Source organism: Myodes glareolus, chromosome X, assembly GCF_982192425.1.
Source record: "Myodes glareolus chromosome X, mMyoGla1.1, whole genome shotgun sequence".
NCBI classification, from domain to species: Eukaryota; Metazoa; Chordata; class Mammalia; order Rodentia; family Cricetidae; genus Myodes; species Myodes glareolus.
Window position 1 is genome coordinate 72,135,936 of NC_142053.1, and position 16,240 is coordinate 72,152,175.

General features: G+C 32.5%; 1 protein-coding gene across 1 annotated transcript in view; it reads right to left on the reverse strand.

Moving 5' to 3' along the window:
- LOC125389245 (uncharacterized) overlaps window positions 1–16,240 on the reverse strand; it is a 209,560-nt gene that overhangs the window by 85,438 nt on the left and 107,882 nt on the right. The window contains exon 7 of the mRNA XM_085684403.2: window positions 8,712–8,831. Within this exon, the coding sequence (XP_085540529.2) occupies window positions 8,712–8,831 (120 nt within the window). The remainder of the gene's footprint in view (window positions 1–8,711; window positions 8,832–16,240) is intronic.

Below are 16,240 nucleotides of genomic sequence, written 5' to 3' on the forward strand. Positions count from 1 at the left end.
GCTCAGAAGATCAAATATAATGGATTTGTTCTTTTGCTGAACATTATTTTTTCTCGATAAACATTTCAATTCTATAAATTATAAATTGAAACATTTCTATTGAGAAATTGGTCTTAAATAAGAGTCATACATCCAACCAACTGAGACCCAAATGTAGCAAAACAGTTATTTAGTAACATACACAAAAAATCACATGTAGAATCTTTGTTAACACACTCCACCTTCATTCTCTACCAATCAGTAATGAATAACATGTATGTGAGTCTTACTGATCCTGGAATTCCATTATAAGAAAATTATTCCAGTTATTTCTAAACTATTAAGCAATACATTCTAAAAACTTTTCTTTTAATAATAAATTTACTCTATGTTGTTTAAGTGCTACTTAATAGCTATCTTGGGAAAAATATTTCATTACATCACTAAACTATAGCAACTTGAATGACAAATTGATAGTAGTACTTTTATTATAAATTTTATTCTTTGAGAATGTCATACATGTGTATAAAGAAATAAGACAATACTCACTCCCAATTTGTCCTATAAAAACACCCCAAAATGTCCCTCTCCAAACTTGATGAGTTTTTTTCTTCTTTTTCTAAAATAAACCACTAAATTGTGAGGAACTATTGGAAGTTGATAGCTGCTGGAGAAAAGAGGGTGGGGAAACTGATAGTCACTATTTAGAGCTACAAAACACTCAACACCTGTCTTCATCTAAATACCTGCACTAATAGACTTGAAGAAACTCTATGATAGTATCTGTGACCTTACAATAATATTCTTAGGATAAACAAAAACATCCTTATAATGTCTTTCTGAAAAAGTGAAAACTTCAGGACAACTTAGTATTTGTTTGAACCTAAAACCTAGACATAAGTGAACAGGCACTTGAACATTCTTTAAATACTACTATTTTAGAAGTTTGATATAAATCATTTCTGCTTGTTGAAGTCTTATTTACCGCCTACAACTCTGACTTTTGTGTCAGCTCTTAAAGAAACTCATTCAATGAAGTAACTCTTTTTTTCTAGTATATGTAGAACTACTTGCTTAGCTATGATGGTCATTTTATGTGCTTAGCTATGATGCACATCTGTCTCCTGAGACAAAGATAACACTGTTTTTCCCTGGATAAGTACCAATTATAAAAATCAAACAGTCTATTCACATGTACCAACACAACTTCTTTAGGCTATTTTGTATATTTTCTTTTTTTTTATTTTGTATATTTTCTTTAGCATATCTCCAGTATCTGTGAAGGCTTTCTGCCTTTTGTTTTTCTGGAGTTAAACTCACGGCTCCCTGAGGTTTCTTCACTATTCCATAATCATTATTGAATAAAATGTAGTTGTTTGTTTGTTTGTTTGTCATCTTTAATAAGTGTCTGATTTGGACATATTCTTGAAAAAGTATGGCTAAACACTAGATTTCCAAAATTATTATCTTATGGAAAAATTAAATTCTCATTGTATTTGGAATATTTATATTTTGAAGAAAACATTGGTCAGAACTTGAGTTAAAATGCTTACATAGATTATTCTGACACCCCAGGTGTATGCACAACATAACTGAGTTGCGGAGTAATTTTAAAATAAAATCTGTCAGTGATAAATTTCATGACTGTCTCTGTTATTTCCCCATGGTATTTTATGAGACATTACCACTTGTTTAAAGTTGTTAACAGTCTAAATTCATTAAAATTAAAGGAATATTTAAAATGTTCATAGTCCTTAATGAAAAAGTTTTCAAAAATATCTTGACTGAGATGTTGGGTTGCAGAGTCAGGTAGAAGGCTAAGAAATAAAAATTAGGATTATCAGTGCTAAGGTAATTTTATAAATGACATGCAAAGTTCATTTACTAAAGTACTTAGAAATTTAACAGGTCATCTACTGTACATCATTAACATGTAACTCATAGCCCAGAAAAATCAATTTAGTAGTAGATGATATTTTGTCTATTAGTATGATAATGGTGGTGGTGATTTAACTATTATTAGTGGTGTTGAGCTAGGTATGTGCTAAATCATTGAGCTAATATCTCAATTCCAACATTTAAAAACTGTCTTTGATTATCACATGTATAGTAAAAACAATAACATGTCAAAAATAATTAGTTTATATATGTACAAGTAGAATATGTTTATATCTAAGAAAAATGAATGAAATTTTTCTTTTGTCTAGATTCATGAAAGAGTGAAAATTGCATTTATGTGTTCTGTTATTTTATAACTTTGGAGATGATAGGGAAGTCAATAATTTAAAATCAATTAAATAATATTATTAGTACTAACACAACAATGTTATTTTATTACTTCCTTATTGTGCAAAACACATATTAGTCAGAATTGCCAAGAATTTCTTATAAATTGCAAATTTCTGCCCCTATCCTTGCACAATGATTTAGAAAAGGTAAAAAGTTCAGGAATATGCATTTTAACAAATGTCTCTACTGTTTCTGATACACACAGTCCACAGTCTGTACCTTGAAATATAACCATGTAGTTGGAGCAGGGGTAAGACAAACACCTAAGGACAAACTGCAAGAGAAATCTAACATTTATATTTAAAACCAATGGGATCCAATAAATAGAACTAAGAAAAAATATCCAGATAAATTTTAGAAAAAAAATCAGAGAGTACATCCTCAAAAAACTGACCTAATACAATTTTAAAGAGTAGTGATAAGCTGCATTAAAAGAAATAGGAGTTCTAAGTTTTAGTAGAAGAGTTGTTGCAGGAATTTGATTTCTGTGACATGAGCAGTAAACAAAAAGTTACAGAGTCATATTAGATTGTCAGTCTAGAAAAGTAGAAGACTTCTAGAAGTCTAGAAGAGAAGGAAATGGTCAAGAAATCAAAAGAAGCAGAACCAAGTACTATTTTATTTTGGAGAAAGGCAGAAAAGAAGTATGCCTATATATTGGAATACAAGGATATGATAAGTGAAAAGAGAATCCAAGAGGTAAGCAAAAATTGGAATAAAACAGAAACTGACAGACATGAAAGATTTAAAGTATTATATTTAGAAATAAAAAAGGATCCTCTTCTGTAACAGAGAGATGAAGTAATGTTTGTGTGCAAATATAGTTTAGCTTTGTAATTTTGAAGCTCAAGAAATTTACATTTTTTTAAATTGTGCATATTACTCTAATTTATAGAAATTTAAAACTGATTTAACTTTCTTGAGAAAACAACACAATATTCCTCTTAATCTCTATTAATTTTTATCATCAAGCTATATATTTTACATGCCAACCTTCTGTGTATTAACACAGCTTTATCATTTTCCTTTTAAACATAGCATAATTTTTCAATGTGTCTCTTTTAAGTAGTTTTTCTCCTACCAAGTGAGTGTTCTTTTTCTTAATCAGACCATTTCATCTTTTTTATATTTAAGGTTATATTTGCTACATCTGGACTTCAATTTGACACTTTAACAAGTGTTTTCAAGGTTTCTTGTCTTAACATACTACTACTTGTAAATCATCTGTTTTTCCTTTAGTAATTTTCACAAGCATCCGCTGGCTTAAAAAAAAAAAAGGCTTGTTCATTTTTTGGAAAATTAAGAGATAACAGAACACTTAAACTCCATTCAACCTCCTCCCCTCCTTTTTAGCTGCTATTGTAATGCGTTTGATTTCTACATCTTTTAAGCCCCATATCAGTATTATCATTTACATAGAAAATAATAATTTAGATGTACATAAATATTTACCATTTTTTCTGCTCTTCATTCCTTTCTGCATCCCCGAGATTTCCATCTGGGATCATTTTCTTCTGTTGAAGAACAACCTTTAATATGGGCATGCTTATTTTAAATTTTCAGCATATTTTTTTGTCCAAAACGCTTTTATTCACTTCCAGTCTGTAGGATAATTTTAAAGGACATAGAATTTTATGTTTGTAGATATTTTCTTTCAGTACTTCCAGTCCATTTTTTTCGGTGTTATGACCAGCATTCCATCACTTCTGATGTCACTGTCTTCTGGCTTGCATTGATTTACAGTCTAGGTGTTCTTTCTTTCAAGGTACTGGTCCCATGTTTTCTCAAAGAATGGTAGCTCTTGAATGCCTCTGAAGATTTTTAATACATCAAGTTTTCCTGGTTGATCTCAGTCAAAAGTTTGTCAATCAGCATGAAGTTCATCATTATTGGAAGCATTCTGAAAACTTCGTAAGTGGCCAAATATTTTGGCTGAAGAAGAAAGGAAGGCCACATGCTGATATTGAATGAATTTCTAGAGTTGGATAGGGGCCATTTTTAGAGACTGGTTAAATTTTAGATTAGATTCTGAGACAAGACAACTGACCACAGGTGATTAAATGGAAAAACAGATGATATGGATGATTCAATGGAATCTGATAGGTATTAGTCATAATCAAAGGTACAGAAGGGCATAGTGTGTATCTGTGCTTCGATTTAAAAAAAATACTTTAATAGGTAGAGTTCCTATTCCGACCTATCACAGTTATTTTGAGGACAAAATGGGATTGTGATATTCATTTCAAAGAAAATGATGATTGGAAATTTAAATTAGGAAGTAATAACAACTATTAACTTGTTGCACACATGCAGCCTTTAAAATTGACTAAGATGTGAAATGAGAGCTCATCTCTTAGTGAAAGAAAAAACTATATGTGATTGTTTTTAAGATTGTGAATGTTCTTTAAAATTTTACTCATATAATTGGCGTTCACTGGTAATTCTAATAGCACTAAAATTTATATGGTAGAGAGGCTGTGGGAAGGCAAATCACAGGTTATAGATAACTTGACGTGAAGTCATGAGAGAATAACGTAAAATGAGACAGAATAGGATGGGAAGTAAAACGTTTAGGAAGTTACTCTGTGGGTTCTACATCTATAATTTAAAAGATAAATCTGACCTCTAACAGGACTTTATTCCCTCCCCCATTTGCTATAATCCCTGAGTCGTAAATATAGAAGTTGTATTGGAAGTGTATCAGTATTCCATAGTCACTTGGTCTATGAAAACTTAGGAGCAGCTCCAATTATATACATTAAAATATTTATGGAGATTACATTAGAAAATGGTAAAAATGCTTTACATGGCTGGTTACTAAAATAAAGGAGGTTTTTCAGTGCAAAAAATAAGTATGGGCTGACGTACAACAATTTCTAATAGAATTAATTAGTTTAGGAAAGTTATGCTAGCCAGACTAACTACTAATAAGACTATATCAGATTTATTTATCCAAGATTTACTTCCATCTAGAATTCAGAAAGCCTACTGTCTCTTCATGGGCTCCTACTTCATCTCCTAAGTCTTATTACTTGAATGCAAACAATATGTCAGCTAAGTAATTCTGTGCTTCTCATTCTGAGCAGCAATAGCATATTTAAGTTAAAAAGTTTATAAGTGAGTTCATTATTTGCCATTGTAACATGGAAACAGAATCTAAAATCCAAAAAGAGCAAGCATCTTTTTGAAGCTGGATTCTAGATTTCCACAATGTAGTATAATGACTCACTTTGGAGACACAAAACATTCTTTAGATGACGCATTTTTACATGAAAAATACCTTATAGTCATGCAGTTCTTCAACCACACATTATGTAACTTAGAAATAACCCCACTACTAGACTTCACAACCGAGAACCTCAGGAAGTAGCCTTTGGAATTTTAAATATTAAAAAATTACTGAATATGATTTTTATTTAAATCATTAATTTGGTTGTGTCTTGATTTTGTTTTGCTTGTTGTGCAACAAAGGAAGATAAACTTTTGTCTCTAATATGTTAGGATTACTGATATTGAGAATCAGCATATTTTCTTGGAATAGATTTCACAATTGACTACAGGATCACTGATAACTTAAAGAACTGTAATGGTCACCAAAGTCCCAAGAAAACTATGAATAAAAATATCATAGAACATAAGCTGTATAAAAATTTTGGAAGAGCACAAAAATTGCCCTTCATAATCCCTCATTAAACTAAACAGTCATAGTTATCTATACATTAAGTGTGTAAAACTATATGAAACAAGGCATCTTAGAGGAAAGATGATTTTGATGAGATGTTTGAACACATAATGCCAAGGCATCAGAACACTTTCTCAGATGTAAAATAATGTTCACAGACAAGGTAGAAAACATATTACTCACTCTAATAGGAGTACAGAAATCTTTCTATTTGTGATTAGGTTTATTTAGCCATCAACCTATAAGAATTCACACCAGACATGGTAATACACACCTAAAATTCTAGCACTTGAGAAGTGGTAACAGGAAGCTGTGATGTTCAAAGCCAGACTATGTTATATGGCATTTTAAAAGGCAAGCTTAGATTACATGAGACCACATCACATAAACAAATAGACATAAAACATAAACAAAGGCATGGTACAATTTTCTAACTTTTTAAACCACAGTAAAGTAATTAATATAATGTAATCATGAATGCTCAATGAGATGTAGCAAGAATAATTCAGGTAGCTGATATAGAGGGAACCATGGTAGCTTAATATAGTCCTTGCCAAAGATACAAGCCTTATCTATCCAGTATTTACATTTGATTTCCAGTATTGCTTTCTTCTTTCAGGATACTTGTGCCCGTGCCCACGGAAAGAGAAGAACTGCTAAGAAGTGGAGCCAGAGAAAAGCAGGAAGAGTAAAAAACATGCCTAATTTCAGACATGAAATTACCATGAAGAAAATGAAGGTTAAGTTTTATAGCCCCTTTCTTGAACATGCCACTTTCAAGGCCCTGAGAGTATTTTGCATGTAATATTTGAGAACTTTAAAAATTCATGATTCTCTGTATTTTTTCTTATTATGTTTGTTGTATGTAATTTATATATATTTTAAAAGAGGGACCCCAAACGCTGTAATGCTCAGGCTCTCGAAAACCTATACCCTTCCTTATTACACGTCCTTCATCAATAGTTACTATAATTTGATTTTAATATCCTCCAGATTCCTATCATTCTCTTCTAAAGTCTAATAAAAAAAACCTTATCTATAGAACAAACATTTTTAATTAAAATCACCAAAATCCATCAATTTCAATGCTGGGAAATAATCACTAAACAGAATATACACATTAATTTGTTTGAGAGGGTCACTATATAAAGAAATGAGTTTATAGATGTGTCAGTGACCTCTGTTGCCATTAGCAACTCCTATATTTTCTATATATGAAAAGTAAGAGTTAGAAAGAAAGAATTACTTGCTCAAGTTCACATCTGGGTAAGTATTGGTAAAGTATAAATTTAAAATTGACCAAGTCATACACTGATTGTTAAACATATTGTTTTAAATTCTTTGTTTCTGAATTAATAAACTTTATTTCCTGACGTGTTTTGGATTCATATATTTTACAAAATTAAATTAAAATTTTTGGACTGATTATATAAATTATTAACCAATTTTGTAAATCACCAACAGATAATGACATGTTCATTTTCTAGTATATTACCATCACTGACTCAATTATATAATAAGACAACTCCTATTTAAGCAATCTATTCATATTTTAGTCACTATTTCAACTTAATATAAATCAACAATCTCTACCTTCTTTTCATTAATTCATCAAGATAAAAATATATTTTTCACAAAAATATAACAGCAATTTCATTATGAAAATTTAGATAATAACCATTGGGAAATGGAACTATTTCTTAAACTATTTTCAAATCATAACTGAAAAGTTTCCACAGTAAATCACTCATTCTGTTTGAAGAAGTATCAATGTACTGTGAAAGTACATAAAGTTGTTACATATGAATAATATTGTAATGCCCGTAAATCGTCATACAGAATTGAGTGGTTAAATGAATAAGGATTATGAACATGCAATCTAGTCAAAAGGAAACATAATGATGCATAAACATAAGTGAAATATATAGCATCACTAGTTTTAAGGAGTATAAAATGACTATGATTATGACTATATTTTACTTAGACAATTATAATTATTTAAGTAGTTTAGGCATCATATATTGATATACATTAGTGCTGCTGATAATGAAAGTATATACTGTTAAGGCACTTTAAAAAGCAATTTTCCAACATATATTGATAAAATAAAACTGTTCATAACCATTAAGGAGGTAATTCTATACTATGGTATGCTAGAAGGAAATTCACAAATACTGTAAATTTTTAAAATATTACTCTATATTGTATGCATTTTTAATAATAAACATTTAATTATTTGAAAAATAAATTTTTTAAATAAAAATTAAGAAATGAATATATCAGAATCAATATATCATACATAAACATATTTGTAGCAGAAACAGGAACAAGAGAGAAACTCAGGTTACACACACACACACACACACACATCCCAAATGCTGGTAAAACAAATTCAATTCATTATAATTCATCTGTAATTTAAGAATAGCATTAATTTTACAGATTTGCACACTGTGCAGTTGCATACTGGTGACCAAAACCAGAGTTTTAAGATAATTTTATCAGCTTTACTTTCAATACCTGAAATCATATGGCCATCCAAATACAATAATACCTGAATGATTAATAAAGTTGGTATTTCACCATACACAAAGCATTCCTTTAAAATTAATGACTTTAGTTAAAAAGAGATATTTTGCAGATCATATATGCTGAAAATATTAGACAAAAAAGAAAAAAATATTTGTGTGAGAAAATCTTAGAGCATTTGTATTTTATTAATACTTCATATTAATGGCAAATATTTTTCAAAACTGCTTACCACTTGCACCCTGGCTGGTCTGTCTTCATGATGAACAGATTCTGGAACTTGTACTCCTGGTTTAGGAAGATCAGGTGGTAGAGAAATTATGTAGCGAAACATTTTAGTCACACCCTTGCACTAGGAAAAGAAACAAAGAAAAAGGTACACAATACATCAGTTTTTACCTCAGTTCTAATATGGACATTCTATAATTTTATTAAAACAAGTATCTATCAAAAAGAAACTGCAAGATTCATAGACTGAAAAACATTAATTGATTCAACGAATTTTGGTAGAATGAGCCAAATTTATAGTTTTTAAATAAAAACTAGTTTCAATTTCTTAGCTAATCTGATACAGGTTATAAGCAGGTGAGTGGAATGGCAAAAGCATGCTATGAATGTTGAACTGGTTTGGAATAATAATTTCATGGAAGAATGGCCCTCATAAGTGCATATAATTGAAAGCTTGGTCCTCAGTTCATTGAAATGTTTTTGGAAGAATTATAAGGTGTGGATTTTTGGAAGAGGTGTGTCATTAGGGGTGAGCTTTGGGATTTCAATACCCCATATAATGCCCAGTTTCCTCCCTTCTTCCTTCCCTCCCTCCCTCCCTCCCTCTCTCTCTCTGGTGGATCAGGGTGTATGGTTCCCAATATTGCTCCAGCATAATGGTTGCTTGCCTACTGTCATTCTCTTCACCATGATGGGTGTGGACTCACCCTTTTAAACTATAAGGCCCCAACAAACGGTTTCTTCTCTAAATTTCCTTGATTATAGTGTCTTATCACAATAAAAATATAACTAAGACATATTGTATCTACTTATCGATTCTCTACAGCTTTCTTTCCCATTTAAAAAGATTAAATAAAAATTATATCATCCACCACTATCAAAGGGAAACATACACTATTGTAAGGGACCTTTAAATAGATTCAGAATTGATTACAGAATCTGTCCACAATGAACTCCTGGAAAATGAACTACATCAACTGAAAAAAAAAAAGACAAGTGACACTTTCTTCAAGTCTGAAGATAAGGGCCTATCAATTAAATCTAACCAGCTCCTATGCTGACATGCTTCAGGACATTAACTCTTAGATTCATAGTTCTCACATCAAACCTATGACAAGTTCAGAGAAAATATCTACATAGGATTTTAAAATAATTATATTAAACTATATAAAAATGAGTACCTAAAATTGTCATAATATTTAGGCATTTTTTATTTTAAAGTCCAAGATACTAAAATTTATCTTATATTATTTCTAGGTTCTATAGTAATAGTTTTAATAAATCTATAAATGAAGATTATATTATGATCTTTCGTTAATCATGTGTTTGTCATGACTGTTTAACCAAGTCTCCCTATCTAACTTGAATCAAATTTTCATGTTGAAAAGTACACAAGCATGTGGGGCAGTGGATGTGAGCTTGAGAACTGAACACCAGGATGCAGGTGATATGAAGAGGAAAACAGAAAATTGGGAAGAGAGCCTGTTACTGGGAAAGGGAAAAGAGAGGTCAATATAGTAGAGGAAGGAGGGAAGAAGAACAAATAACATGAAAAATATTTGATAAAGCCTCAGGTAATCACTTTATATTTTCCTGAAACTATTTATAATATATAGAAGTACACACGCACACACACACACACGCACACACACACACACATACACACATTGCTTAAAAGAAGTTATGCCACTTGGGCTGACAAAATCCAGGACAGCTAGGACTGTTACACAGAGAGTCCCTGTCTCAAAAAATAAAAAAGAAGAAAGAAAGAAAGAAATGGTTGTAAAAACAAGACCACAACAATAACATTATCAATAGATATGCTAACTAATATGGAAGGAAGTAAATTTAATGGGGTCCCACTCCTATACATGTAAATAAAGACTGCTTAGAGGGAGAAATAGCTTCTGCAAGGAATCAGTCAACTAATTTGATATTCAGTACAAAGTATTCAGCTCTGATAACATATACATACAATCAACAAAATGGATTTGGCAGCTAGTATTCATATAATTGTTCATACTTACACATATGAATACATGTCTGTAACAATATAATCAAATCCAAAGACTACTGATTTGAAAGTGATGATATAAAATAAATTAGGTATAAGACTTTGGACTCACCAAAATGGGATTGATATGAAATATTTTCTCTAAATTTGTCAAATTCAAATGGAGACATTGCTGATTCATTTACTGCCTCTATATATTGTATATAGTAATTGTACTTATTTTATATTGTTTTCTTTTATTAGTTATAGCCTTCTTTTTATTTTAGACAAAAAGGGGAAATGCCGTGGCATTCTGTTTGCCTACTTTCTGAGCTCCACTTCAACTTTTTGGTTTCACCCTTGTATCTTCTCTTTGGACACCAACCAATATTCTAAGCATGATTTCCCCAATACTCTGGGAGTTCTCTTTTACCAACGACACTCATTCTACCTTTCCACACTCCCTGCAGACTTCCATTGCTGACACAAAAGAAATGACTTCTTTTTCATTTGCCTTATTCATCTTTCAACTTCTGGTAGGTGCCATGATTTACAGATTGCATGCCTTTCTGTTTTTCCCTGAAATTCTATTTTTTTCCTTGAGCTACATTCCAGGTTAATTTTTAAATTAATCAGTAAGAATAGAAACCCACCAAGGGGAACAATAATGGAACAAAATAAGAGTGATGTTTAAAATCATCATGATAATTTTAGTAAAATGTGAACAAATTCATATAATAAACACTTAAAATTTGTGCACATTTTTGTAAATAAAATAAAAGTTAACCAAAATGAGTACTGATTTAAACATACTCAATCGTGAGAGCTAATTATGCTTATTTCTGCAACTTACAGCAATGCTTGCCATAAAAACAGAGTTGGTAATTGCATTGACTCTACATTTCTTTTGTTAAGATAGTCACTTTTACTATGTTAATCCTACAAATCCATGGTCATGGGAAATTTTTCCATCTTCTGATATCTCCTTCAATTGCCTTCTTCAAAGACTTGAAGCTATTGCCAAACAGGTCTTTCTTGTTTAGAGTTACATCAAAATATTTTATATTATTTGTGGCTACTGTGAAGAATATTGTTTCCCTAATTTATTTCTCAGCCTATTTATTGTTTGTATATAGGAGTTCTACTTCTTTTGTTGATGTTTATTTTAGCCATTTCACTGAAGGTGTTTATCAGTCTGAGAAGTTCCCTGGTAGAGTTTTTGGGGGTATTTAATGCATTCATCTGTGAATAGTGATACTCTGAATTCTTGCTTTACAATTTGTATCCCTTGATTTCTTTTAGTTCTCTTATTGCTCTAGCTAGAACTTCAAATACTATATTGAATAGATAAAGAGAGTAGAAAGCCTTGTCCCTTTCCTGATTTTGGAGGAATTGATTATGTTTTTCTCCATTTAATTTTATGTTGGCTACTGGCTAGCTGTAAATTGACTTTATTATGTTTAGGATAATAAATTATGTCCCTTGTATCCCTGATCTCTCCAAGACTTTTATCATAAAGGGATGTTGGATTGTGTCAAAGACATTTTCAGAATCTACTGAGATGCTCATGTGAATTTTTTTCTTTTTTTTTTTTCAAAGTCAAAATATTTTATTTGTTATGCCCGGATCACAGAGTTCTCCCCAAAACCAACTAGGAGACTGAATCCTGTATGTGAAAGCAAAGAGCCTTTATTCTCTCTCTCTCTCTCTCTCTCTTTTGTTTTTTGTTTTTCCGATACAGGGTTTCTCTGGCTTCGGAGCCTGTCCTGGAACTAGCTCTCGTAGACCAGGCTGACCTCAAACTCATAGAGATCCACCTGCCTCTGCCTCCCTAGTGCTGGGATTAAAGTTGTGTGCCTCTACCACCTGCTGAGTCTTTATTCTTACACAAGTTCACAACTCGAACTCTTTGTGTGTCCAACCTATTGATGTGATTGAAGAGCCCTGAGCTCAGATGGGGTTGGGTTTTTATCATAGCAAAGACAGGGTGTCCTGGTAAGAAGCAATGGGTGTGTGCTGGCAGGTGATTCTATTTACAATGGTTGGAATGTTAGGAATTTCCTGTTCCTGGGTGGTGCCTGGGGGTCTCAATTTGTGGTCTTTTTTGGAACCAGGTATTGTCTTAGGGTAAACTACTGAGACTCGGGCCTCTATTGAACTTGTCACGGCTGGGTCCTACATGTTTAATACCTTATTTATTTAGGAACCAACTCAGTGTTTTGAAATTTGATTAGAAAAAAAAAACAAACTTTTTTTCTAGTTTTCTGTACAGATTGCCTTTTACAATAACAAAGAGTTTATGGGGACATTTTCTTCAAAGAAGTAATTTAATTTGTACAAAGGAAGAGCTGGCAGACCCTTCATCAGTGCAGGGTTTTGTGGACTGCTCAACGAGACCTGCGCCCTCTTGTGGACAGTTGTCTTGTTGCCTATAAAACAGCCTTTTTCTTTCAAATTATTTGTGCGGTGGATTTCAAAGACAGTTTTTCATATGTACTGGAAAAGACAACTGAAATCAGGGACATCTTTGGGATGAGTTAGAAACCGATTGCAATAGATACTCCCAGGAATCTGTGAGGGTTACACTAACCAAGGGGAGATATTGAGAATGAAACATCTGCTGCAACCAGGCAAGACTCTCAGAAGAGAGACTTGGACGGAACATAGCCACATAAGGTTTAAACCTTAAATTTACCCTGCCTACAAGATATGCTGAGGTAAAGGCAGTGCAGAAATTGTCACTGTACCCAGTCAATGACTGGAGGGCAAGTCACTTTCAGATACCCTCTTAGAGGATCCTCACTTTTTAATGAAACTGAATGTATAGTTACTCCCATGAAACTGACAAGTTTTCTCCTTTCTACTTATTTTTTGTCTTCTGCTTTATTATCTCCATGTCCGTATGCCTCATTTAATCCAGAAATTAAAAAAAATCTATCTTAAGAGAGGCCCTAATTTTTTTGCTCTTGACAGGAAAATGATACTTAATATTTGAATATCTTACTGGGACATTTTTACTTACACAATAAATAAGTCTTAAAGCCAAATTACTTTCTTTTATCAGCAAATTGGAAAAAGAAAAATAAATTAAGACTCTTTGGTCTGTTTCTATAATGGATACTACATTAAGAATGAAACTACAATTTAGTGATTGCTCTTGGCCTAAAACAATTGCAAAGCAATAGGGAAAAACAAAACTCTTAAGTTTTTGAGCCAGTCAAACTTCCTTAAAATTAATACTAGCTTGATTAAGAAAATAGAAAAAATAAATTTTCTATTTCTTTCAGCCACACTATATCACAAGCAATCTCTAAATTGTAAACTGAAAAACTGAATTTGTAAACAAAAATGAGTATATACATTTAAATGAATATAGGATAAAATTTTATATTATTTAATTCCCTAACAGTGAAACTTATTATTGAGCTTTCCATTTTTCTCTGATTCCCCTCCCTGCCTCTCCCCTTCTCTTCTATGCTCTCCCAAGGTCCCCATGCTCCCAATTTACCAGGAGATCTTGTCTTTTTCTACTACCCATGTAGATTAGAGCTGTGTATGTCTCTCTTAGGGTCCCCATTGTTTTCTAGGTTCTCTGGGATTGTGATTTGTGGGCTGGTTTTCTTTGCTTTATATATAAAAACCACCTATGAGTGAGTACAGTGTGATAAATTGTCTTTCTGGGTCTGGGTTACCTCACTCAAAATGTTCTAGCTCTATCCATTTGACTGCAAAATTCAAGATGTCGTTAATTTTTCTGCTGTGTAGCATTACATTGTATAAATGTACCACTTTTTCCTTATCCATTCTTCGGTCAAGGGGCATTTAGGTTGTTTTCAGGTTCTGGCTATGACAAACAATGCTATGAACATAGGTGAGCACATGTCCTTTTGGCACAATTGAACATCCTTTGGATATATACCCTAAAGTGGTATTACTGGTTCTTGAGGAAAGTTATTTCCTAATTTTCTGAGAAATCACCACACTGACATCCAAAGGGGCTGTACCAGATTGCACTCCCACCAGCAATAAAGGAGTGTTCCCTTTACCCCACAACCTCTCCAGCATAAGTTGTCATCAAGGTTTTTTATCTTGGCCATTCTTACAGGTGTAAGATGAAATCTCAGAGTTGTTTTGATTTGCATTTCTCTGATGATTAAGTGTTGCACAAGGAGGGTGGCACTTCATTTGTCCCAGCCGCCTGGCTAGCTTACACCCAAAATAACCACACAGAAACTGTATTCATTAAAACACTGCTTGGCCTATTAGCTCTAGGTTCTTATTGGCTAATTCTTACATCTTAATTTAACCCATTTCTATTAATCTGTGTATTGCCACTTGTCTGTGGTTTACTGGCAAGATTCTAACCAGTGTAGGTCTCAGGCAGGAGATCCATGGCTTCTGTCACTCTGCCCTTCTTCCCAGCATTGAATTCTGTCTTCTCCACCTACCTAAGTTCTTCTCTATCAGGCTCAAAGCATTTTCTTTATTCATTAACCAATGAAAGCAAGACATGAACAGAAGAACCTCCTATGCTAACTAAGGATGTTGAACATTTCCTTAATGAAACCTTTTAGTGAAACTTTTATGAGGATGAATGTCACCATGACAATATTTGCTATAATGTATATTAAACTTGTTTACTCAGGCAGTAAAAGATGTCTAAAAATGGTTATAGTCTTTGACAAAGACAGTTTTCCAAAAGAAAGTTATTAAGGAAAATTCAGAAATATTAATAATGAAACTAGTTTCAGTTTCAGAATGCAATGAGACATTTTAGTATTCTGTCTTCATTGTCGTTTTAGGTTTGCTCTTAATCCTATAATATTTTCTAAAAAAAATATTTACTATTTCCAAATTAAATTTATATGTCAACAAAATAAATTAAAATATACTTTAAATATTCATATATACAAATAAATAATTATACAGAGGAGTAAAGGAAATGAAGTTATTTACTGTACTAGGATGATGAACAAGAGAGTGAATAAGAAATATTTTAACTAGACAGTGTAAAAGTTGGTGACAGTTGTGTGGCTTGATCTTTTAGTGGGACCCCTGGCAGTGGGACTAGGATTTATCAATAGGGCATGAACTGGATTTTTGGAGCCCCATTATCCTTGGTGGGTTACCATGCTTAACCTTGATATAGGTAGAAGGGACATGGTCCTACCTTACCTTGTTATGTCATGCTTTGTAGACCTGGGAGGCCTTACCCTCTCTGAGGAGTGAATGGGGGTGGGAAAGCTAAGGAGGGAAGTGGGAACTGTGTGTGGTTGGTATGTAAAATTAATTTGGAGAAATGCAAATCAAAACAACTTTGAGATACCATCTTACACCTGTCAGAATGCCTAAAATTAAAAACACCAATGACAGCCTTTGTTGAAGAGGATGTGGAATAAGGGGAACACTCATCCATTGCTGGTGGGAATGCAAACTTTTGCAACCACTTTGGAAATCAGTGTGGCGGTTTCTCAGGAAATTCGGAATCAACCTACCTCTTGGGAATATACCCAAGAGATGCCCAACCATACTACAAAAGC